Here is an 18,207-nt window from a genome sequence, read left to right on the forward strand (position 1 = left end):
AGGGCCTGAAATGAGGTACAGGTGTGTGAAAAACCAGCTGCTGCCAATCCCTACCCATCACCTCTTAAATAAAAGCAACCTGGGCCTAATGCCTTCTTGTTTAGTTGTAAAAATAAGAAGCTGCTCCATGCAATAGGATGCTAATCTTAAGGGGTTACGGGAAGGGTTCCCAATGATTTATGGGTCTCTGGCACATCCTGAAATGTGCTACAGCATCGTAGAACCAGCAACGTAAGTGTGAATAGCCTAAAATACACTGTAATGAAATTTGTGTTGCAAATGCTGTGTGGGCTTTTCTGAAAGTCACTTTCTAGAAACCTTGTGGAAAAAAACAGAGGGTGTTTTTCAAGTACAAATGTCCCCATTTGTACTGGGTAAGGTAATTTTTAGCTGCAGTTATTTGGTTTGATTTCTGACAGTGTCATCAAGCTGCAGAGGAGGAGTCTTTACTGCTTCATAAAACTGGAAGTTCCTGAACAAGTCAATTAAAGACTAAAGCAGCAAATAGGAGCTAAAACACTCTGAAGCTGGCAAACATTTTCTGAAGTTATTATGGTTTGTGTTCTTCTGTTTGCCTTAAAAGTAAAACTGGGTTTTAGCTGGAGTAATGATGAAAGGTTTCTCCTGTACTTGGTTTAGTTCAACTCCTTCATGTATCACTGAACCATCACAATTGCCCATTATTTTTACATAGTTAAAAGATGGCTTTTTAAAAACCTCTTTTGGAAGGTAAATGGCTAAACCAAGTCCTTGCAGGTTCAAGGGGTGTCCCTGGAGAAGGCAGGTCTTGTTCTTTTGTAAAAGGAGCTTTCTATTCTCTTTTTTCCCCCCTGCAATTTACTCAAATCAGTTTGCATTGCTGCAGAGTTATATCAAAAATAGAACCATGCATCGGGTTACTTATAAAAGCACCACCATGATGGAGCAGGTTTTTAACTTGCCAGGTAAGTGTTTTGTGAAACCAGTGGCTGATGCGCCAGCTCCAGCTTCCCATTTCCAAACAGCTCTGGAAAACAGCAGAAAGAGAAAGATACTGAAGCCTCCTTATTTTTTTCTGTCCTCAAAAATTTAGGTTTTTAAAAGCAAGCCAGAAACATGGTCTTCTCTTTGGCAAAAAACATGCACCCAGTGCAGGCCAATGTGTAGTCTCACTTCACACTTACTTTCAGCCTGCTAAGCTGCCTGGAAAGCGCTGTTTCTTTGGGGCCGAAGGGAGTTGTGGTGAGTTGTTGAACTGGAAGGTGCTTCATAAATGGTTGAGTTGCTGTGTAATGGGTCTTGATGTGTTTTGACAGCCTTGCATCAGGAACATGGTGCATTGAACCCTTTCGGAGGAGATGGAATAGTTCACTGTAATTGTTTTGAACATTCAGCTTCCTTCAGAGAAATCAGCTTGCTGCTTCTAAATCCCAGAGTCACTGGTGATCAGAGGGGGCCTCTGGAAAACATTATCCATGAAGGATCTAGAACACATTCTCTGTACCCCTTCCCCACCCCAGGGAAAGATTAAGGCAGGAGGGAATGTGTCCAAAGACAGCCTTTTCTCTCCATTGCCATAGTTACTTGGCAATTAGACCCTCTCAGTGTAATATTGAGTATTTATTATTCTGTGACTCCAAGGTAATGTTTAGAATGTGTGGTTTTGAAAAACCTTCTTTGCATTTTAGAGTGCAGCATTTGCTGTCCCAGGGTTCTGTCCCTCCCTCCTCTCACATTCTCTTCTCCTTTCCAGTAAATAAGCATATAAAAAAATAGAGGAGGCTGCAGTGAAGCCAGAAAGGTTTATAAAGCCCCAAATCCTGCATTTCTCTGATAGGAGTCAACTTCTTGTAGGATCAGACCCTGTATCACCAGGTTTTTTTAACTGTATACTAATGTGTGTATTAAATTAGTAAGACTACTCAGAGACTAGAAGGTAAGCATTATCTTAAATAAACTGGTGGTTAGTTTTTCAACTGATGCTCATCAAACAAGCTAGAGGCAGAATAGGAAATCTAGGAGGAATAAGTACCACTATTATTCTTCCCATTTTCTGTTTCCCTGGTGTATAGCTGAAGCAGCCATGCAGAGGGCATGTCCCCACACGCATGTGGAGGGGTGAGCAGCTTCACCAGCCAGAATCTGAACCCCCCCTTTATACTGTAAGAGACTATTTTAACTGTTCTCCCTAATTTTTGCAGTGCAGTATAGGGAGGTTCACTCTCACCCCAACTGGTTTTGTTTTAAAGCTCCCAAGGAAGTTCCTTTAAAATTCCCATCCCCCAGATGAGTGCATCGTCTCTTACCCTGGTTTCTCAAAGAATCCTCTAGCATTCCTCCTGTCAAGTTCCCCACTGCATACCAATATGCTCCTGATCTCCTCTTTTCCAAAGAATACACATGTAAGTTCTCCCGTCGTTTTAAATAACATGAATCACCTCCCACACACAGGTTCATTGTTTGTTTTCCTGCCAAGAGCAGCAGTGATCTGCATAGGAAGAAGGCAGTGTAGGAGTTGCCCAGTAGAAATGGTTGACACAGCTTTGGTAGTGAGCCCCTACTTTGCTGTCTGTACGTCAGAACACTTCATGTTACAGAGAGGTGCAGACCTGAGCAGGAAACTTCAACTCTTGGTCTTCACTTCAGTTTGTTGTTTTTTTCCTCACAGATACAAGTGCAGTCACTGGTGCTTGGTTTTTGCTTTGAAAGCCTTCTTGTTATCCAGGCAACACCAACAAAAGTCTAAGTCTGAGGAAAAAGAAACCACCAGCAGGACTTTGCCCTAGAGTGGGAATAGTGCCAAAACCTCCATTAAGTCTACTTTGCTGCTATTGATTTGGTGTGGAAGGCAGTCAGGTGCTGTGGGGATGAACAATAATCTAAAAGCTGAGGTAGCATTTGGAGAGACAGCTTGTGATGCTGAGTGAAACATCATTCAGTCTTCTCACAGTGATCACATTCACATTAATAAGTCAATTTTCTGGCTGTGCTAATGTCTTTTCTTGCTGGTTTGGCAAAGCTAAAGGTGTATTAGTAGCGTGGTACTGCTGGTTACAGCTGTCAGGTACAGCTGAGTTGAGTGGAACACTGAAAACAAGAACAAGATGTGTCGCAGCTCATCATGCTACTTCTGCTTTAGGCTACTTTTGCAGTGAGGTTTGCCCCAAAAATCCATGGAGGCAAAGAACTTGCATGGAAAGACTGATGTGAGGTTTTGCTAATTTATGTTACAGGCATAAGCACAACTTCTCATCTTTATTTGATGTGTACTATTTTAGAAGCATAGAATGGTTTGTGTTGGAAGGGACCTTAAAGCTCATTCACTTCCAACCCCCTGCCATGGGGAGGGACACCTTCCACTGGAGCAGCTTGCTCCAAGCCCCTGTGTCCAACCTGGCTTTGAACATTGCCAGGGATGGGGCAGCCACAGTTTCTCTGGGCACCCTGTGCCAGCACCTCAGCACCCTCACAGGGAAGAGCTTCTGCCTTATCTCCAACCTGAACTTGCCCTGTTTCAGTCTGAACACACCACCCCTTGTCCTATCACTACAGTCCCTGATGAAGAGGCCCTCTCCAGCATCCTTGTAGCCCCCTTCAGACCCTGGAAGCTGCTCTGAGGTCTCCATGCAGCTTCTCTTTTCCAACAGCCCCAGTGTTCTCAGCCTGTCTCCATACAGGAGCTGCTCCAGCCCGTGATCATCCTTGTGGCCTCCCCTGGACTTGCTTCAACAGCTCCATATCCTTCTTATGTTGGGCACACCAGCACTGCACACAGTGCTGCAAGTGCCATCATTTTTGAGGTTAGGAGTAGGAATAGAAACATAAGTTGTGTGCTGTATCAATAGAGGTTTTCTAATGAACAAGCCTGTGAGAGAGTTCTGTTTTTCAGCTCTTTCAGGATGTTTTTCCATGTGTCCATGTCACTGGCTAATTCTATGCAGATTCTAACCAGTGAACCGTGACTATTGTATTAAGAGAGAATCCAGGCCCTTACCATTCTTTTGGCTGGTGTATTAGCAAGCTTCCAATGAAGTGCTACGTGTCAAGGAAAAAGTAAGGGAATGGAAAGTTTTGTTTCCTTCTGGTGTGTTTAATCAGCTTCTCCTCAATTCCTTTTTAATGACACGCTACAGACATTATTGCTCCAGTTAATGACCAAGTTTGACAAGAATGTGCTCAGTACCCTCTTTGCTCAGGGTCAAGTCAGCTCTGAAAGCTCCTGTCTATCACGATTCTGTGCTGAAAATATAAAGAGCAGCTGCAAGCACGGAAGCAAACAGCAGCCTCAGATATACAACTACAGTGGAAAATAAGCAACCCCAACAGTCCTATATTCCCCTATTCTGGACTGACACTTAGAGAATTCCTCCTAGTCTTTTTCTGAACAAGCATTGAAAGGTTTCTTGATGTGTCTTGGTCACATTTGTCCATCTTGTATTAAACATTTCAGAGAATGACACAGTTTTGGGTTGGAAGGGACCTTAAAGCTTACGCAGTTCCAACCCCCTGCCACAGGCAGGGACCCCTTCCACTGGAGCAGCTTGCTCCAAGCCCCTATGTCCAACCTGGCCTTGAACACTGCCAGGGATGGGGCATTGTGTGGAATACAGTTTGACTGAAACCTGTGGAACATGTGAGAACAGTGTGGCTGCAGACAGCTCTGGCCACCTTCTCAAAATGTGGGCAGGTACTTTTGGACTGAAATGCAGCACTTTTTATTAATGGATGAGGGTCTTACTTTATATGTGTGTGTGGGGAAAAAAGTCTCCTATGTCCAAGCAGGAAATGTGGAGATGGGACTTTTAAAGTGACTCTGCAAATCCCCTCTCTGTGCTTCAGTCGAGTGGCCAAGTCTGCTCTTCAGGCTGTGAAAGGAGGATATGGGGCATGACTTGGTCTTACCTATTTTCTTACAGTTATACGAGAATGCTCAGAGCCAGAAGAGCCTCGTGCCTCTAGCAGTATGTGTGCTTGAGTGATGAGTAACCTTTAATTTCTCTGTTGTGACTGTGGCAGTGCTGTCCTGGTAGCAGAATGTCTCATTTTTGGCCACTATATGACATCTTATGCTGCCAGGTTTATTGTCTTTTCCATTAACCGAATGAGCAGATCTCCTTGGGTGCTGAAGTGGGAAAAAGTCTGGCTTTAGCATTAGCACTGGAGTGGGGGAATGCCTCAAACCTCACTCTAAATGGGCAAGATGTTGGTTTTCATAAAACGTGGTATTTAAATTTGCTCATCAGCTCCTGCAGCGAATAGGGAAACTCTTAAAACCTTTATATTCCAAGAGTCCACTCAGCAAAGTTGCTTTGTGATTGGAATTGTGTGCTATTTTGACAGTGTGTACAAAGATCTCCATAGTGAGAATTATCTGTGGCTGGAATATGGAAATCCAAGCAATTGGGTAGGGTTGTAGGTACCTTTTTCCTCTGTTGGTTTCCAAGAAACACTGGGTTTTAAGCCTCAACTCAACCGATGCTGCTGGGTTACTGCCTCTGACTAATAAAACCCAGCAAGTGAAACTTTACCATTGCTGGAAGAGTCTCACTGCAGTAAATTCAATTTAGGAGAACCCCTAAGAGAAGTTTACATATCTTTCAAGTGCCATGAAAGAAAATGTGCAATTTGACCTTCAAGAAAAGCTCAGGATGTCATTTTAATAGGAAAATAAGTAGTCAGTGGAGCTGGGAGGTTTCCTCTAGGACCTTGTTTCTAAACATGTTCTCACAGGCACTCTTGGTCCTGGCTAAATACTGGAATAAACAAAATCAAGACTATTTTGCCATGCCTGCAGGAGGATAAAATAAAACCCACATCGTGCTGGACCACAAATGCCTCACAAAGTCCTGGCTAACCGTGAAAAGCACTTTGTAATGCTAATAACTATTTATCCTTTGGCTTCCTTGAATATAATCAACTGGACAGGGAAAGCACATGTCACTGAGATTTGCTGATTGCAACATCAAAAGCCTTGTTATTCATTGCACGTGAATCTGATGCCATGTGGCCATTAAGCTGTCAACTGACATCATTGTTTGCTTCTTTTGTTTATAGACCCTGGATTTAAAGATGCACAATCCTGAGGGAAAGCCTCTTGAACACATCCTTGTCTGTCCAGGTGGATGATTCCAAGCTGGGAAGTGTGGGAAATACCTGCAGCACAGGTAACACCACTGCACCCCACACAGACTGATCACAAGTCCCTGAATTTGCTGTGTTTGGTGTCAACCCCTCCCCAGATCGCAACAACCTGTAGTTAGAAACTACAACTGTAGTTAGATACATGGAGCATTCTGCCTCCTGAGATCCACCCCAGGCTGCAAACTGCAGCTCTCCCAGGGAGAGTCTGGTCCTACATCTTAATAAACAGAAAAGCTTCCCCTGAAGCATGTCCTGCTATAAACAAGCAGAGCAAGCAGCTGCTCCTCATTTGAAAAGATGTTACAGCTATTTCAAAAGGAATCTGCAAGATCTTCTTAATGCAAATATTTTTTTTGGGAAAACAAAATGCAGCTGTTTATTCTTCTTTATACCTATTAGCAGGAAAACAGAATCCGGGATGCTTGTATTTCTTCCACTAAGAAAAACATCCTCTTGGCCTCAACATTCATTTGGATCTCAAATTGCTTAAAATCTATTCAGCTGTGTAATTCTGCTCTTACTCTTCTGCTTCAGCCAGCAGCTACAAACAGTTGCTGTTTCTAATGATAAAAGCTACTAAAAGTAGTTGCTGGATATATTGCGTGAGTTTTGTGTTGCAAATAATGACGTTTAGAACATATGTTTTCAAATTTATCAATTCTGTCCTCCCAGAGCCTGCCCCAAGGAGGACGCACATCAGATGTGTGGATCCCTGTAAAATGAATTAATAATTTTCCCTCTGCAAAGAACAGGATTCTTTTTCATGCTGGTATCCACCTCTGAGGGAATGGAGGATATGAGGGATGGGAAAATAGGAGACTCTTGATATATTGCTGCAGCTTAAAAATGGGCTTTCAGGTATGGATTGAAAGGGACCTTAAAGCTCATCCAGTTCCAATCCCTGCCACAGGCAGGGATATCTTCCACTAGAGCACCTTGCTCCAAGCCCCTGTGTCCAAACTGGCCTTGAGCACTGCCAGGGATGGGGCAGCCACAGCTTCTCTGGGCACCCTGTGCCAGCGCCTCAGCACCCTCACAGGGAAGAGCTTGTGCCTAAGAGCTCATCTCAGTCTCCCCTCGGGCAGGTTCAAGCCATTCCCCTTGGCCTGTCCCTACAGGCCCTTGTCCCAAGCCCCTCTCCAGGTTTCCTGCAGCCCCTTTGGGCACTGGAGCTGCTCTCGGGTCTCCCCTTCAGGAGCCTTCTCTTCTCCAGGCTGCCCCAGCCCAGCTCTCTCAGCCTGGCTCCAGAGCAGAGCTGCTCCAGCCCTCCTTGGGAAATACTTTCCAAGGTTGTGTGAGTGCTCTACTAGAGGTGGCAAAGTCACTTCCCATCATAATATTCATTTGGTGGTGGGTTATTGATGGGGGTTTTATGTGCATTTCTTTTTCCTTGAAGTAATATAGTTCCTATGTTTCCTGAGACTGTTGCTATGCGGGAAGGACATTCTGTGGTGTTACATCCACAGCAGAATCCCAGTGGTTTACAACTCCCCTGGTCAGCATTTCCCCTTTTGATGGCAAAATGAGGAAACCAAAGGGATTTGAGCTCACAAAGGCTGAATCTGTAGCACAGGAGCCTGAGAGGTCTACTGCATGGATGGTTCTCATGGCCCTGGCACCAAAACTGTGGGAAATGGGATCAAAAGAGCTGGGAGGGAAGCAATGCCATGCTGCGAGTTGGGGTAACTGGGTACGCTGCAGCTCCTGAATTCACAGCTCCCTGTGGAGACGTACAGGTGTAGATTCTAGCATAGAGATCACTGCCATGTGGATTAATGCATTGGGTGGGGGGGGGAACATGGTTTCTTTCTGGGCCAGCTTGAGCGCAGCAGGACTTTTACTGGCTGTACCCCAGGTCTGCTGATTCCCACCGTGTATCTGGGGATGTGAGTGAGGGCTGATCGTCAAAGTACCGCAGCGCCTGCTTGGCTCCCGGCCGGTGCCCCCGCTCTCTGCGGAAGCACGGTTAAACTCCCGGGAGGCTCTGCAGCCGGAGGCTGCTGGGCTCAAGCCGGCGTTGCCAGGACGTCCCACCGCGCAGGCTGGGCCGCTCAGACGGGCCCTGCTCCGGCTCCCTTTAAACCGCCTAGAGCCGTTGTCCGGCGCGCAGCAGGACCCGCTGCCGGCGCGCCCTCCCTCAGGCCCCACCCCTCACCTCTGATTGGTCGCTTTCCTTCCGGCGGCCACCCCCGCGCTGGCGTTGGTGGAGCCCGCGGCGCCGCTCCCCCCCGGAGGGAGCGGAATGGTTCTTCCCTCTCCGCCCCGTTCGCGCGCCGCGCTCCATACTTGGCGATGGCCGGCGAGCCGCGCGCTGATTGGCCGGGCGGCAGCGGGGGGGCGGGGCGGCGCGGTGATGACCCGGATGTTCACTCCTAGGCAACGGCGGAAGTGGAAGGGCCGCGGCCTGCCTCGGAGGGAGACCGGACGGGACCGGGAGGCGCCGCCGTTGCTACCGCCCAGCGCAGCCCCGCCGAGCCGCCATGGTAAGGGCGAGGGGGCCGGCCCCTCCCCTCCACGCGCCGCCCCTCCTCCCCCCTGTCCGCCCCCTCCCATCTCCCCGGTGCCGCCCCCCTCGCTGTCCCCCCACCCCCACGGTCGTTTCCCGGAGGGGGTGGGCCTCGCTCGGGCTCCCCGGGGCGGCAGCGAGGGAGCGCCGGAGCCGGTGCTGCCAGCGGAAGGGGAGGGGTGGCCTGGCCTGGAGTACGGGGGCTGGGGGCGCTTGGCTCTGTCCAGGGCTCTGCAGGGCCCGGGGAGGTGGGAAGCGGGACCGCGAGGCGACCGAGCCCGTCCGGCTGCTCCGCTGGCCGGTTGCTTCCCGGTTTGCGGGCCTGCTGGCTGGGGTGGTGTTTACAGAGGGAACGCTTCCGCTTTGGAGGGTGAATGTTGCCGCTTGATGTGGTTGGGAGCGAATTAAGAGCGGTGGGGGCCCTGTCTGCTCCTGCCGCTGGTCATCAACCCCAAACTATCACCCGTGGTCTGGTGTTTCCCCTGGCAGCTGCGCTTGCTGGTTAAGGTGTACTGAGATCAAATGGCATCCGCAGGATGCGAGAAAGCCAAGCAGTTGGAGCCGGTGATGCTGCAGTGGTGGGTGATGCTCCTCATATGAATGAGAACTTTCCTTTTTTTAGGGGAAAACCTCTAGTTCCTTCAGTCCTGTAAAATAATCTCCATCTTGCTGTGTGTTTGCTGAATGAATTAGCCCAGGCCACAAAACCTTCCCGTTTCATTTTGGCAGCATGTGTAAAGGGGGCAGATTGCACTAGCTCTAAACAAACACAGGAGTGAGACCAGGAACTAACAGGCCCAGGCTTTGCCTGGATGGATGTGTGCTTCTGCAGAGCCTGCCTCAGGCACTGTAACCCCTGAGGATGTAACCACTGGAATACTTTACAGTGTTTGGGAGTTTGTCATTCAGGTTTCCAGCACCATGATTTAAGGGTGTTGAGATCTATTTAGGTTTTTAGAAAGAACAGCCCGGTGCCTGCTGTGGTAGCAATATAAAGGCGAGTTGAGCAAAGAAGTGTAATCCTTTATTTCTTACCTTCAACCATAAGAACTTCGGAAACAATACCTTATGTTTTCTCTTCAGAACTGAACATCATGGCAATCCTGCTTCCTGCATTAGATAGGACAATCATAGTATCATGGACTGGTTTGGGTTACAAGGGACCTTAAAGCTCATCAACCCCTTTAGACACTGGGAGGTGCTCTGAGGTCTCCCCTTCAGGAGCCTTCTCTTGTCCAGGCTGCCCCAGCCCAGCTCTCTCAGCCTGGCTCCAGAGCAGAGCTGCTCCAGCCCTCGCAGCATCTCCGTGGCCTCCTCTGGCCTCGCTCCAACAGCTTCAGGTCCCTCTTGTGCTCTTGCCCCAGAGCTGGATCAGGGCTGCAGGGGGGGGCTCCCCAGAGTGCAGCAGAGGGGCAGGATCCCCTCCCTGAGCTGCTGGTTTTGAGCTTTAGTTTCTGGTGAACAGTGAAGAATGGTTAAGATCAAGGTTCTGTTCCTGTGTTCTTGTTTGAACAAATGAGATGCTTTACCTGACTTTTCAGTGTGGGTTGTGGCAGGATGGAGCATCTTATTTCAGCTGTGCATCTTATTTTAAGATACTGAAATCTGTATGGGCGAGACCTGACTGTAGAATCTGAAGTCAGGATTCCAACAGACTTATTCTAACCTGTGCTATGGGTAAAATCCTCACATTTGAAGAACTGATTGAAAACAGTAGGCTTGATGGAAAATAACAGTGGTGATATATCTTTTAAGGTGATGTGAAAGCATGCTAAATGAAGAATCCAGTCAGGGTTTAACTGTAACTATACCAGTATCTGGATGCCAGAGGGACTCTTCATCAGGGACTGGAGTGATAGGACAAGGGGTGATGGGTTCAAACTGAAACAGGGGAAGTTCAGGTTGGAGATAAGGCAGAAGCTCTTCCCTGTCAGGGTGCTGAGATGGTGGCCCAGGGTGCCCAGAGAAGCTGTGGCTGCCCCATCCCTGGCAGTGTTCAAGGCCAGGTTGGACACAGGGGCTTTGAGTAACCTGCTCTAGTGGAAGGTTGGAACTGGATGAGCTTTAAGGTCCCTTCCAACACAAGCCGTTCCATGACTGTTTTGGAGGAGGTAGTACACAAGTCCTGTAAAAGCTTCCTGAGTGTTACAGGCTTATGCTGTCTTCTGATTTTGTTCCTGTTCAGTCACAGAGACCAGAAGGTGTAGGAGAAGTCTGACCTGAACTTGCAGCACTCTGTGCTGGTCTCTGATTTTGAGTGGACTTCAGGGATGAACCTGCAGCAGCTCTCTGTTACTTTTGTGTTGTCGTGGCTTTGTGAGCACCTGAAGAGTCACTCAAAGAATGTGCCACCTTAAGCATGGCTTATCTGGGTGCAGTAGGGATGTGAAAGATGAATCACTGACTCGTCTGCTTTTTAAAAGAGACCTTTTAAAGCTTTACTGACTCTTAAAATTATCTTAAGGTTCTGCAGGTAGTGCAATTGCAGCATTCAATTTAAGTGCAAAGCCACACTTCAGGGTATTTCCAGGATCCTTCATTTTGGTGGTTATGAAGCTGGAATGGAGCACTGGAATGCTGAAATGGCCCTTTCATTGAAGGCTACAGCAAGTTCCCCAAAGCTTAAAGCATCTGACATGGTCCAGAGTATTTCAAACACCTCCTTGGGACTGTGGGGTTACCAATACCTGTGTAGAGCAGAGAGATGGGAACCTTTAGCTCCTCTGCATCACCTCACATCTGAGTTGCTGCTGGTGAGCTGAAGTGCATCTGCATTTCAACCAGGTGCTTGGTAAAATGGGGCAGGGCAACACATGGAGCTTGAAAGCTGCCCGCATGGATGCTGTGTCTTGTGCTAAAAATAAGTTGAATGCACTGTGCAGGGCAAAGCAGGGCTTGGGAGAGTGGATCTACTGAGATTGATGAAATTGTGGGTTATAAATGGATGGAATTGAGTTACTCTTTGTAGAAAGAAAAATCTTCCTTTCCAGGTTACGTAAACTGGCCTGAGCACATTAGTGAGGATCTCTCTGCTCTGCAACTCTTCAGGAAAAGGTGGATAATTTTAGCAAAGATTTATCATTTAATCTTCCATAAACTCAGATGTCTGGTGTAGTGCTGGCTGCACATCATCCAGTTAGAGCACTGAAGCCCAGCCAGGGATGTGTGCTCTGCGACTGATAGTACATCAACCTCATGTGCTGTTTGGAGTAGCTAGTATGTTCAGGGTAGGGGCTGTTTGTCTTGGGCAAGCATGTTGCTGTTTGATAGATCGCTTGGGTTTGTGCATCTACTACCAAAACTGTATTAAATGATTTGGCAAACTGGACAACTAAGGGTAGAGCTGTTTCTGCTGCTCTCTCGCAAACTGATTGCGTGGCTTTGGAAACCCAGCTGTATAGAGGGAGAGCCCGGGGAGGGTTTCAGTGCCCACAGCGAGGCCTTTGCACCTCATGCCTTCTGAGAAATACTGACTTAAGCTGTTTTGTAGAGTCCATGTTTTATTAGGCAGGGCAAGTACATGAGCTTAACTAAATGTTATCTTAAAAGGCAAATTCCCAAAGTAATCAAGTTAGAGGATATCACTGGGATAGGGAATACTGCCATTGGAGTGATGCTTAATCTTGTGGTTTATTAGCAAAGAGAAAACATTTGCAAGCTGGAGTTGTTCAAACAGGATTTCCTCATATGGTAAATATATAGGCTGATATCTTACTAGTTGACATTTGGGAGTAAAGCAAAATGAAAGTTCAGTTCAAGTCTCTTGAATAACTATGTTTAGTTCTTGTTACTGTAGTTGAGTAGTGGAATTACTCTCTTTAGGGAAAGACATGTTACTGCGCTGTTCAGTTTCTACTTGTATGGCTGTCAGTTCTGCTTGCCCTCTGTTGGCTTCCATAAGTGAAAGACACTCAGGGGTTGTACATGGTGCTGCAGCACTGGATACTCCTCTGGTTTGGCTTTGGGTTTATGGGTACCTCTGAAGACTTGGTTGGGGAATGCTGGTGCTTGTTCTCTTGCCTGCCATTTGGAGGGATGTTTGGTCAAGTCCAAATGGCTCCTTACACTGCTAAGTAAACTTGTAGAGAAGTGTTTTGTCCCCCTTGAGCTGGTGCACGTTGTAGTAGTGCCACCTCAAGTTGAAATAAAACTGAACATCTTTCAGTGTGTGTTGAAGAGAGCAATATTGGAATGTGTGAGGTTCTGGAAGGTACCTGTATTAGGCAGCATGAGCTGGAGTATAGCTCCATGCTAAGCCTTGTTTTCTTACCCCACTTTAATCCAGTGTGATGTGGAAGGACTTATTTTAAGCAAAGGACATGATTACACAAATATAAGATACTGAAAATTGCATTAATCATCTGGTTTTATTCATATTTTTATTCCGCCACTGTGCATTCTAATTCCCACTTTCCCAGTGATTTCTGCTGAGAGTCCTGAAGAGTTCGGAAAGCCCTAACAAAAGGAAAGGGGCTCTGGACAAGGGCCTGTAGGGACAGGCCAAGGGGAATGGCTTGAACCTGCCCGAGGGGAGACTGAGCTGAGCTCTTAGGCAGAAGCTCTTCCCTGTGAGGGTGCTGAGGCGCTGGCACAGGGTGCCCAGGGAAGCTGTGGCTGCCCCATCCCTGGCAGTGCTCAAGGCCAGGTTGGACACAGGGGCTTGGAGCAAGCTGCTCCAGTGGAAGGGGTCCCTGCCCGTGGCAGGGGTTGGGGCTGGATGAGCTTTAAGGTCCCTTCAGCGCAAACCAGGCTGGGATTCTGTGAACTCTTTACTTTCTCCTTAGTGCACAAGGTCCAAAGCACGTGTGTGCTTCAGTTCTTCCTGATCCTTTGTGTATTATGGAAAAAAGGGTAAAAAAATCCCCACCCAAACTCATTTAAAACCAAGGGACCTCAAATTTGAATTTCTTGTCTGGATGAAACCTGTGAGGTGTGATGGAGCAGTTACAACATGTGAACAACAAGCTTCCCAAGCTTCCTGCTGTCTGGAGCTGGGCTTTAGCACAAGGTTTGTTTGCTGATAGGTTGTGTTAACTAAAAAGCTACTCTACCTTGAACGTAAAGATCAAGATTTCAGGCCTCTATGATGGAAGTTTGGCTGCTTTAAGCTGAAATACAAAGTGATTGTTTTCTTCATCTTTTGTGTAATGCCTTCTTAAGTACTTGATAGTCCATGAATGAGATGTTCGTGTTTACGTGCAGATTCACCACATGCAATGAGTGGGTACCTGGCTAAGAACTGTAAGAGAGACTTGAAGTGCAGTTGGACAACATTAAGCTGTTGTGGCTTACTTGAGCTGAATAATACAGGATTCCTGTCACCTGAACCTGATGGAGTGGCCAAAATTCACTTCTGTGGTTGTATGTCCTGAAGCAGGTGCATGCAAATGGACTCTCTTGGGTGACGTGGTCTAGTGGAAGGTGTGCCTGCCCATGCCAGGGGGGTTGGAGCTAGATGATCTTAAGGTCCTTTCCAACCCAAACCATTCTGTGGTCCTGTAAGTTTGAACTCTTGCCTGTGTGGTAGATGAGACATTTCCTTCTGAAAGGTCCCTCACAGGGCACGAGGGTGAGTGCTGGTTGAGCTGAGCGGATTTATTCTGGGAAGAAAAGGCAGTGTCTACTTGAGGAAGGTGCTTTGCTTGGTTCCCAATTAAAATGTAGTGATTTTCCAGAGCAGGTGGTGTCTGGGCAAAGCCAAATGCAGTCATGATCCTGTCTGGGTTTTAAAGTACAATGGTGTTGTGAGTGAGGAATTGAAACCAGGATCTATTTCTTACTTGTGCCCAAAACAGGCTCTATTTGGAATTACTGTAGTTGCATTAGGTAATACATTGCGCTGTGTTTCCTAGAGTGTGGCCTGAGCCTTGGCATCAACTAATAAGATTAATTTCCCTGTATTATCTGGTGCTGTTCTTTTGCCCTCCCTTCCTCTTCTGGGGATTAGAAGGAAAATGTGCAGCTTTCTTTGAGCTCCTGCTTTGTGCCACAGCTTCCAAGTTGGGCTAAAGAATTACAGCTTGACTTATCTGGCTGCTCTTCTCATAAATGACACTATATGCAAATTAAACCTTCTAGTTTCTATTTCATCAGCACAGCCTGTGTTGTTTCTCAGTGCAGGGTTGATTTAGGAGTCTTGACTCTTACTTTAAAGCCGTCACTCCAAGTGTTTGCAGAGCCTGTCCTTGCTGCTGCTCTTTTGCTGGTACAAAGAGGATGTCCTCCATGGCTTTCTGTTACAGAAAGTGGAGCCGAGTTCTTTCCTGGTGCATCGACTTGGAATTTCAATCACGTCCCTGTTGCAAAGTGGGAGGTTCCCAGCCTGGGTGAAAGCAGAACCCAGGATCTAACAATTTTAGCAGCATCAGCTAAAACAAGACTGAAACCAGCACTTAAGTAAGAGGATTTTCTGCAGAAGGAAAAAGGGTTGAGGCTGCATTGAAGACATAAGCTCAGTGGTTGCCTGAAGCCACCATAAATAAAATACTCTTTATTCTCTCAGGGAATTTGGTTTGCATTTCTTCAGGTGATACTTTCTGTCTTTCCCATTAGACAAGGTGCTGAGTTGGGAAGTGCTGGCCTATTACCAGTTTTTTTGCTTTTGTAAATATCAGGATTTAAATAAAGCTTCCTGCTTGCAGAGGTGCCTCTGTTTGCAACTTGAGATGGGCTCAGGAAACAAGCAATAGGTCTTTGGTAAGTTAATTCATCAGAGGAAAGAGCCATGAAATGGAGGAATGAGGTAAAACACCAGGTAAAACACAGCATGCACTTGCTGCATTTACCCGCTGAGTCCTGTTGCTGGGCAAATTTATGGGTCAGCGCAGAGAGTTTTGGATGTAACAGTAAGAACAGGCATGATCTTGGCTCAGTGTTGACAGTGCTCTACTGGATGGCCAAATACAGCTTTCATGTTGCTGGTCAGTTCTTTAAAGTGGCCCATAAGAAAGATAGGAAGAGACTTTTAGCAGGGCCTGTTGTGACAGGACAAGGGGTGATGAGTTTAAACTGAGAGAGGGACATTCAGGCTGGATGTGAGGACCAAACCCTTTACACTGAGGGTGGTGAAACACTGGCACAGGTTGCCCAGAGAGGTGCTGGATGCCTCATCCCTGGAGACATTCCAGGCCAGGCTGGATGTGATTCTGGGCAACCTGATGTAGTTGAAGGTGTCCCTGCTCATTGCAGGGATTTGGAACTGGATGAGCTTTGAGGTCCCTTCAACCCAAACTATTCTACGAGTCTGTGCTTGGTAGAGGCAGAGCTATTTCAGAGCTTGGTAAGGTGAAAACTGCCCAAATGGAGTAAGTATCAACTTTGTATTAAATTGAAGGAGGAATCTGGCATGGATTGAAACTGGATTTGAGTATTACATGAAGCACTGTTCTGCATAAACTGCCTCTACAACTTAAATATTTTTTAAGTTTTGCAGAACTTACGTGTGTTGTTAGATCACATACTGTCTGCAGGCTTTACTTGAGGCTAGGTCAGACATTTTCAGAAGCTTGGAGGAAAACCATAAAAAGACTGAAAGAACAGGCAAGTCTGGGAATTACGGTAACAAAAGGGATTCCAGGGAGCATGAATGTCTTGATAGGTGGATGTGAGCTATTCCTATGTTCTATCTGTATGCAAAGTCATTAGCTTCCTGGTTTAAAACTTGAAATCTTTAGCATGAATCCCTTTGGATAAAGCTGAAGTGTCCTGCAGGCTCTGTGGTGTGGTCAGCAGGGCGAGTCTTGCTAGACACAAGCACAAGGCATATTAACCTACTTTACTGACCTTCTAGGCAATTGGAGAAGGCTCAGGCATGAGGGCTAATTAGATAACCTCCCCTCTGTCCTCTCTGTCTTGCCAGGCATCCAATTCCTTGCCAGAGTTATCCTGTGAATTTACAACCCTGGCTAATCCATTTGAGGACACTGGGAAGTGCTGAGTTGCTGTGTTAAACTGGGCAGCTTGGCAACAGCTTACCAGGGGTTCTGTAGCCAGGCTGTGTAAAGCGTTACACTGAACCTGTTGAATGGTGGTGGTAGTTCAGCTGTCAGGAAGCATGTCAGTGTTTGTTGTCACCTTGGTACTAGAGTACAGGCCTCCCTGCTGTGCATAATAATGCACATAATTATGTGCATTTTGTCAGATGTTTCTGATGGAAGTAACTTCTCACATAAAATAATGTGGGTTGCAGTTGACTGGATGGAGAACCTGGATCTGTCAGGCCAGGACCAACCTGCCAAACTTGGCTGTTGCTACAAGAGAAAGAGGAAAGTCTCATTTCTATTGAACCATTCCTCTTCTGCCACTTGTGACCAGGCTGATCCGAATGTGAAACAGGCAGCACACCGAATAAAAGCATTTTGGAAAAGACCGTTGAGCATTAAGAGGATTAAACGACAGCAGCACAGAAAATACATTGCAGATGTTCATCTGACAAAGGGCAGTGTTGAATCTCAAGAGCTGTTGTATTTAGAGTAATTATGGTTTCAATTAAAAAACCCATAATTGGTCCCTGTAAAAATAAAGAGTCTGAGTTGGGCATTAATATCTGAATGAAGGCAAGATGACAATGAGACTGAAAACCAGGTCATCAGACTTGAGAACCAACTCAGACCCACTGTACGAGCTTATTTCAAAGGCTGAATGAACCCAGGTAGGCAATTAGTAGTAGGTTTACGGAGAAAGAATGAAGCAATGGAGTGGTTGGATGGGGATGAGAGTGTAAGTCAGTAACTGGGGATCCATCTGCAGGGTGAACTTGGAGCTGCCCAAAAGGAGCTTGCAGAGGTGAGTTGTATGGGAGTTGTTACAAAAGGGCTGGTGAAGTCAGGAAGAAGATCCTGTGAAGGACTTCCTGTGTCCTGGACGCTGATCTGTGTGGTGTGAGTTGGTGTGAGTGGGGAAGGAACGTGCTTAGAACATAGCTTTATGATTTTTAGAAAGCAGGACTTACTTGTGTTCACAATGCCTTAATATATACCCAAGTATTGAAGTGTTGAACTGAGACAGGGAAATACCAACAGACATCAGAAGGTCAACAGGACAAGGGGTTGATGGGTTTAACCTGGAAGAGAGAGATTCAGGCTGGGTGTGAGGAAGAAATCCTGTACACTGAGGGTGGTGAAGCACTGGCACAGGTTGCCCAGAGAGGTGGTGGATGCCCCATCCCTGGAGACATTCCAGGCCAGGCTGGATGTGGTTCTGGGCAACCTGATCTAGGTGAAGATGTCCCTGCTCATTGCAGGGGGTTGGACTGGGTGAGCTTTGAAGGTCCCTTCAACCCAAACTATTCTATAATTCTAAGTGATACTGAATGGTCACCCTGTCAGTAAAGGTGTCTGTCTCTTGATGTCCGTCTTGTAAGAGTGCATGTATACTTACGTTCAAGCCAGCATCTCCTCTGGTACCGAAACTATCAGGCAGATGTTGTGGACTTCCTCATGAAGTGTTTGCAAAATCAGGACAAGTTCTTGTATCTGTGTTGTAACAGGTTTGGTTTTATTTGTTTAGCAGAGATTTTCTATCTGTAGTTATATCTTAACAAAGAAAATACTTTGTGTTAAATCTAGGCATAAAATGGGGGA

The 18,207-nt window shown here is 46.7% G+C and overlaps 1 protein-coding gene and 1 long non-coding RNA gene across 4 annotated transcripts in view; one reads left to right on the plus strand and one right to left on the minus strand.

The window, feature by feature from the left end:
- Positions 1–949: 949 nt before the first annotated feature.
- LOC136022878 (uncharacterized) lies at positions 950–8,603 on the minus strand. 2 transcript variants are annotated; one of them, XR_010616378.1, is made up of 3 exons: positions 8,276–8,603; positions 1,164–1,325; positions 950–1,006 (listed from the first exon to the last, which is right to left on the minus strand). It is a non-coding gene; the product is annotated as an uncharacterized LOC136022878 (long non-coding RNA). The 2 variants fall into 2 exon arrangements; XR_010616379.1 differs by lacking the exon at positions 8,276–8,603 and adding an exon at positions 2,286–2,363.
- CAPZB (capping actin protein of muscle Z-line subunit beta) overlaps positions 6,054–18,207 on the plus strand; it is a 67,863-nt gene continuing 55,709 nt past the window's right edge. Inside the window, exons 1-2 of one of the 2 annotated variants that reach the window (XM_065696749.1) lie at positions 6,054–6,143; positions 8,497–8,603. In XM_065696749.1, the coding sequence (XP_065552821.1) occupies positions 8,601–8,603 (3 nt within the window). In that variant the 5' untranslated portion in view covers positions 6,054–6,143; positions 8,497–8,600. Of the gene's footprint in view, positions 6,144–8,496; positions 8,604–18,207 lie in introns of those variants that run through there. The other variant, XM_065696747.1, reaches the window with a different exon arrangement.

The sequence above is a fragment of the Lathamus discolor genome, chromosome 16 (genome assembly GCF_037157495.1).
Source record: "Lathamus discolor isolate bLatDis1 chromosome 16, bLatDis1.hap1, whole genome shotgun sequence".
In the NCBI taxonomy this organism is placed as follows: Eukaryota; Metazoa; Chordata; class Aves; order Psittaciformes; family Psittacidae; genus Lathamus; species Lathamus discolor.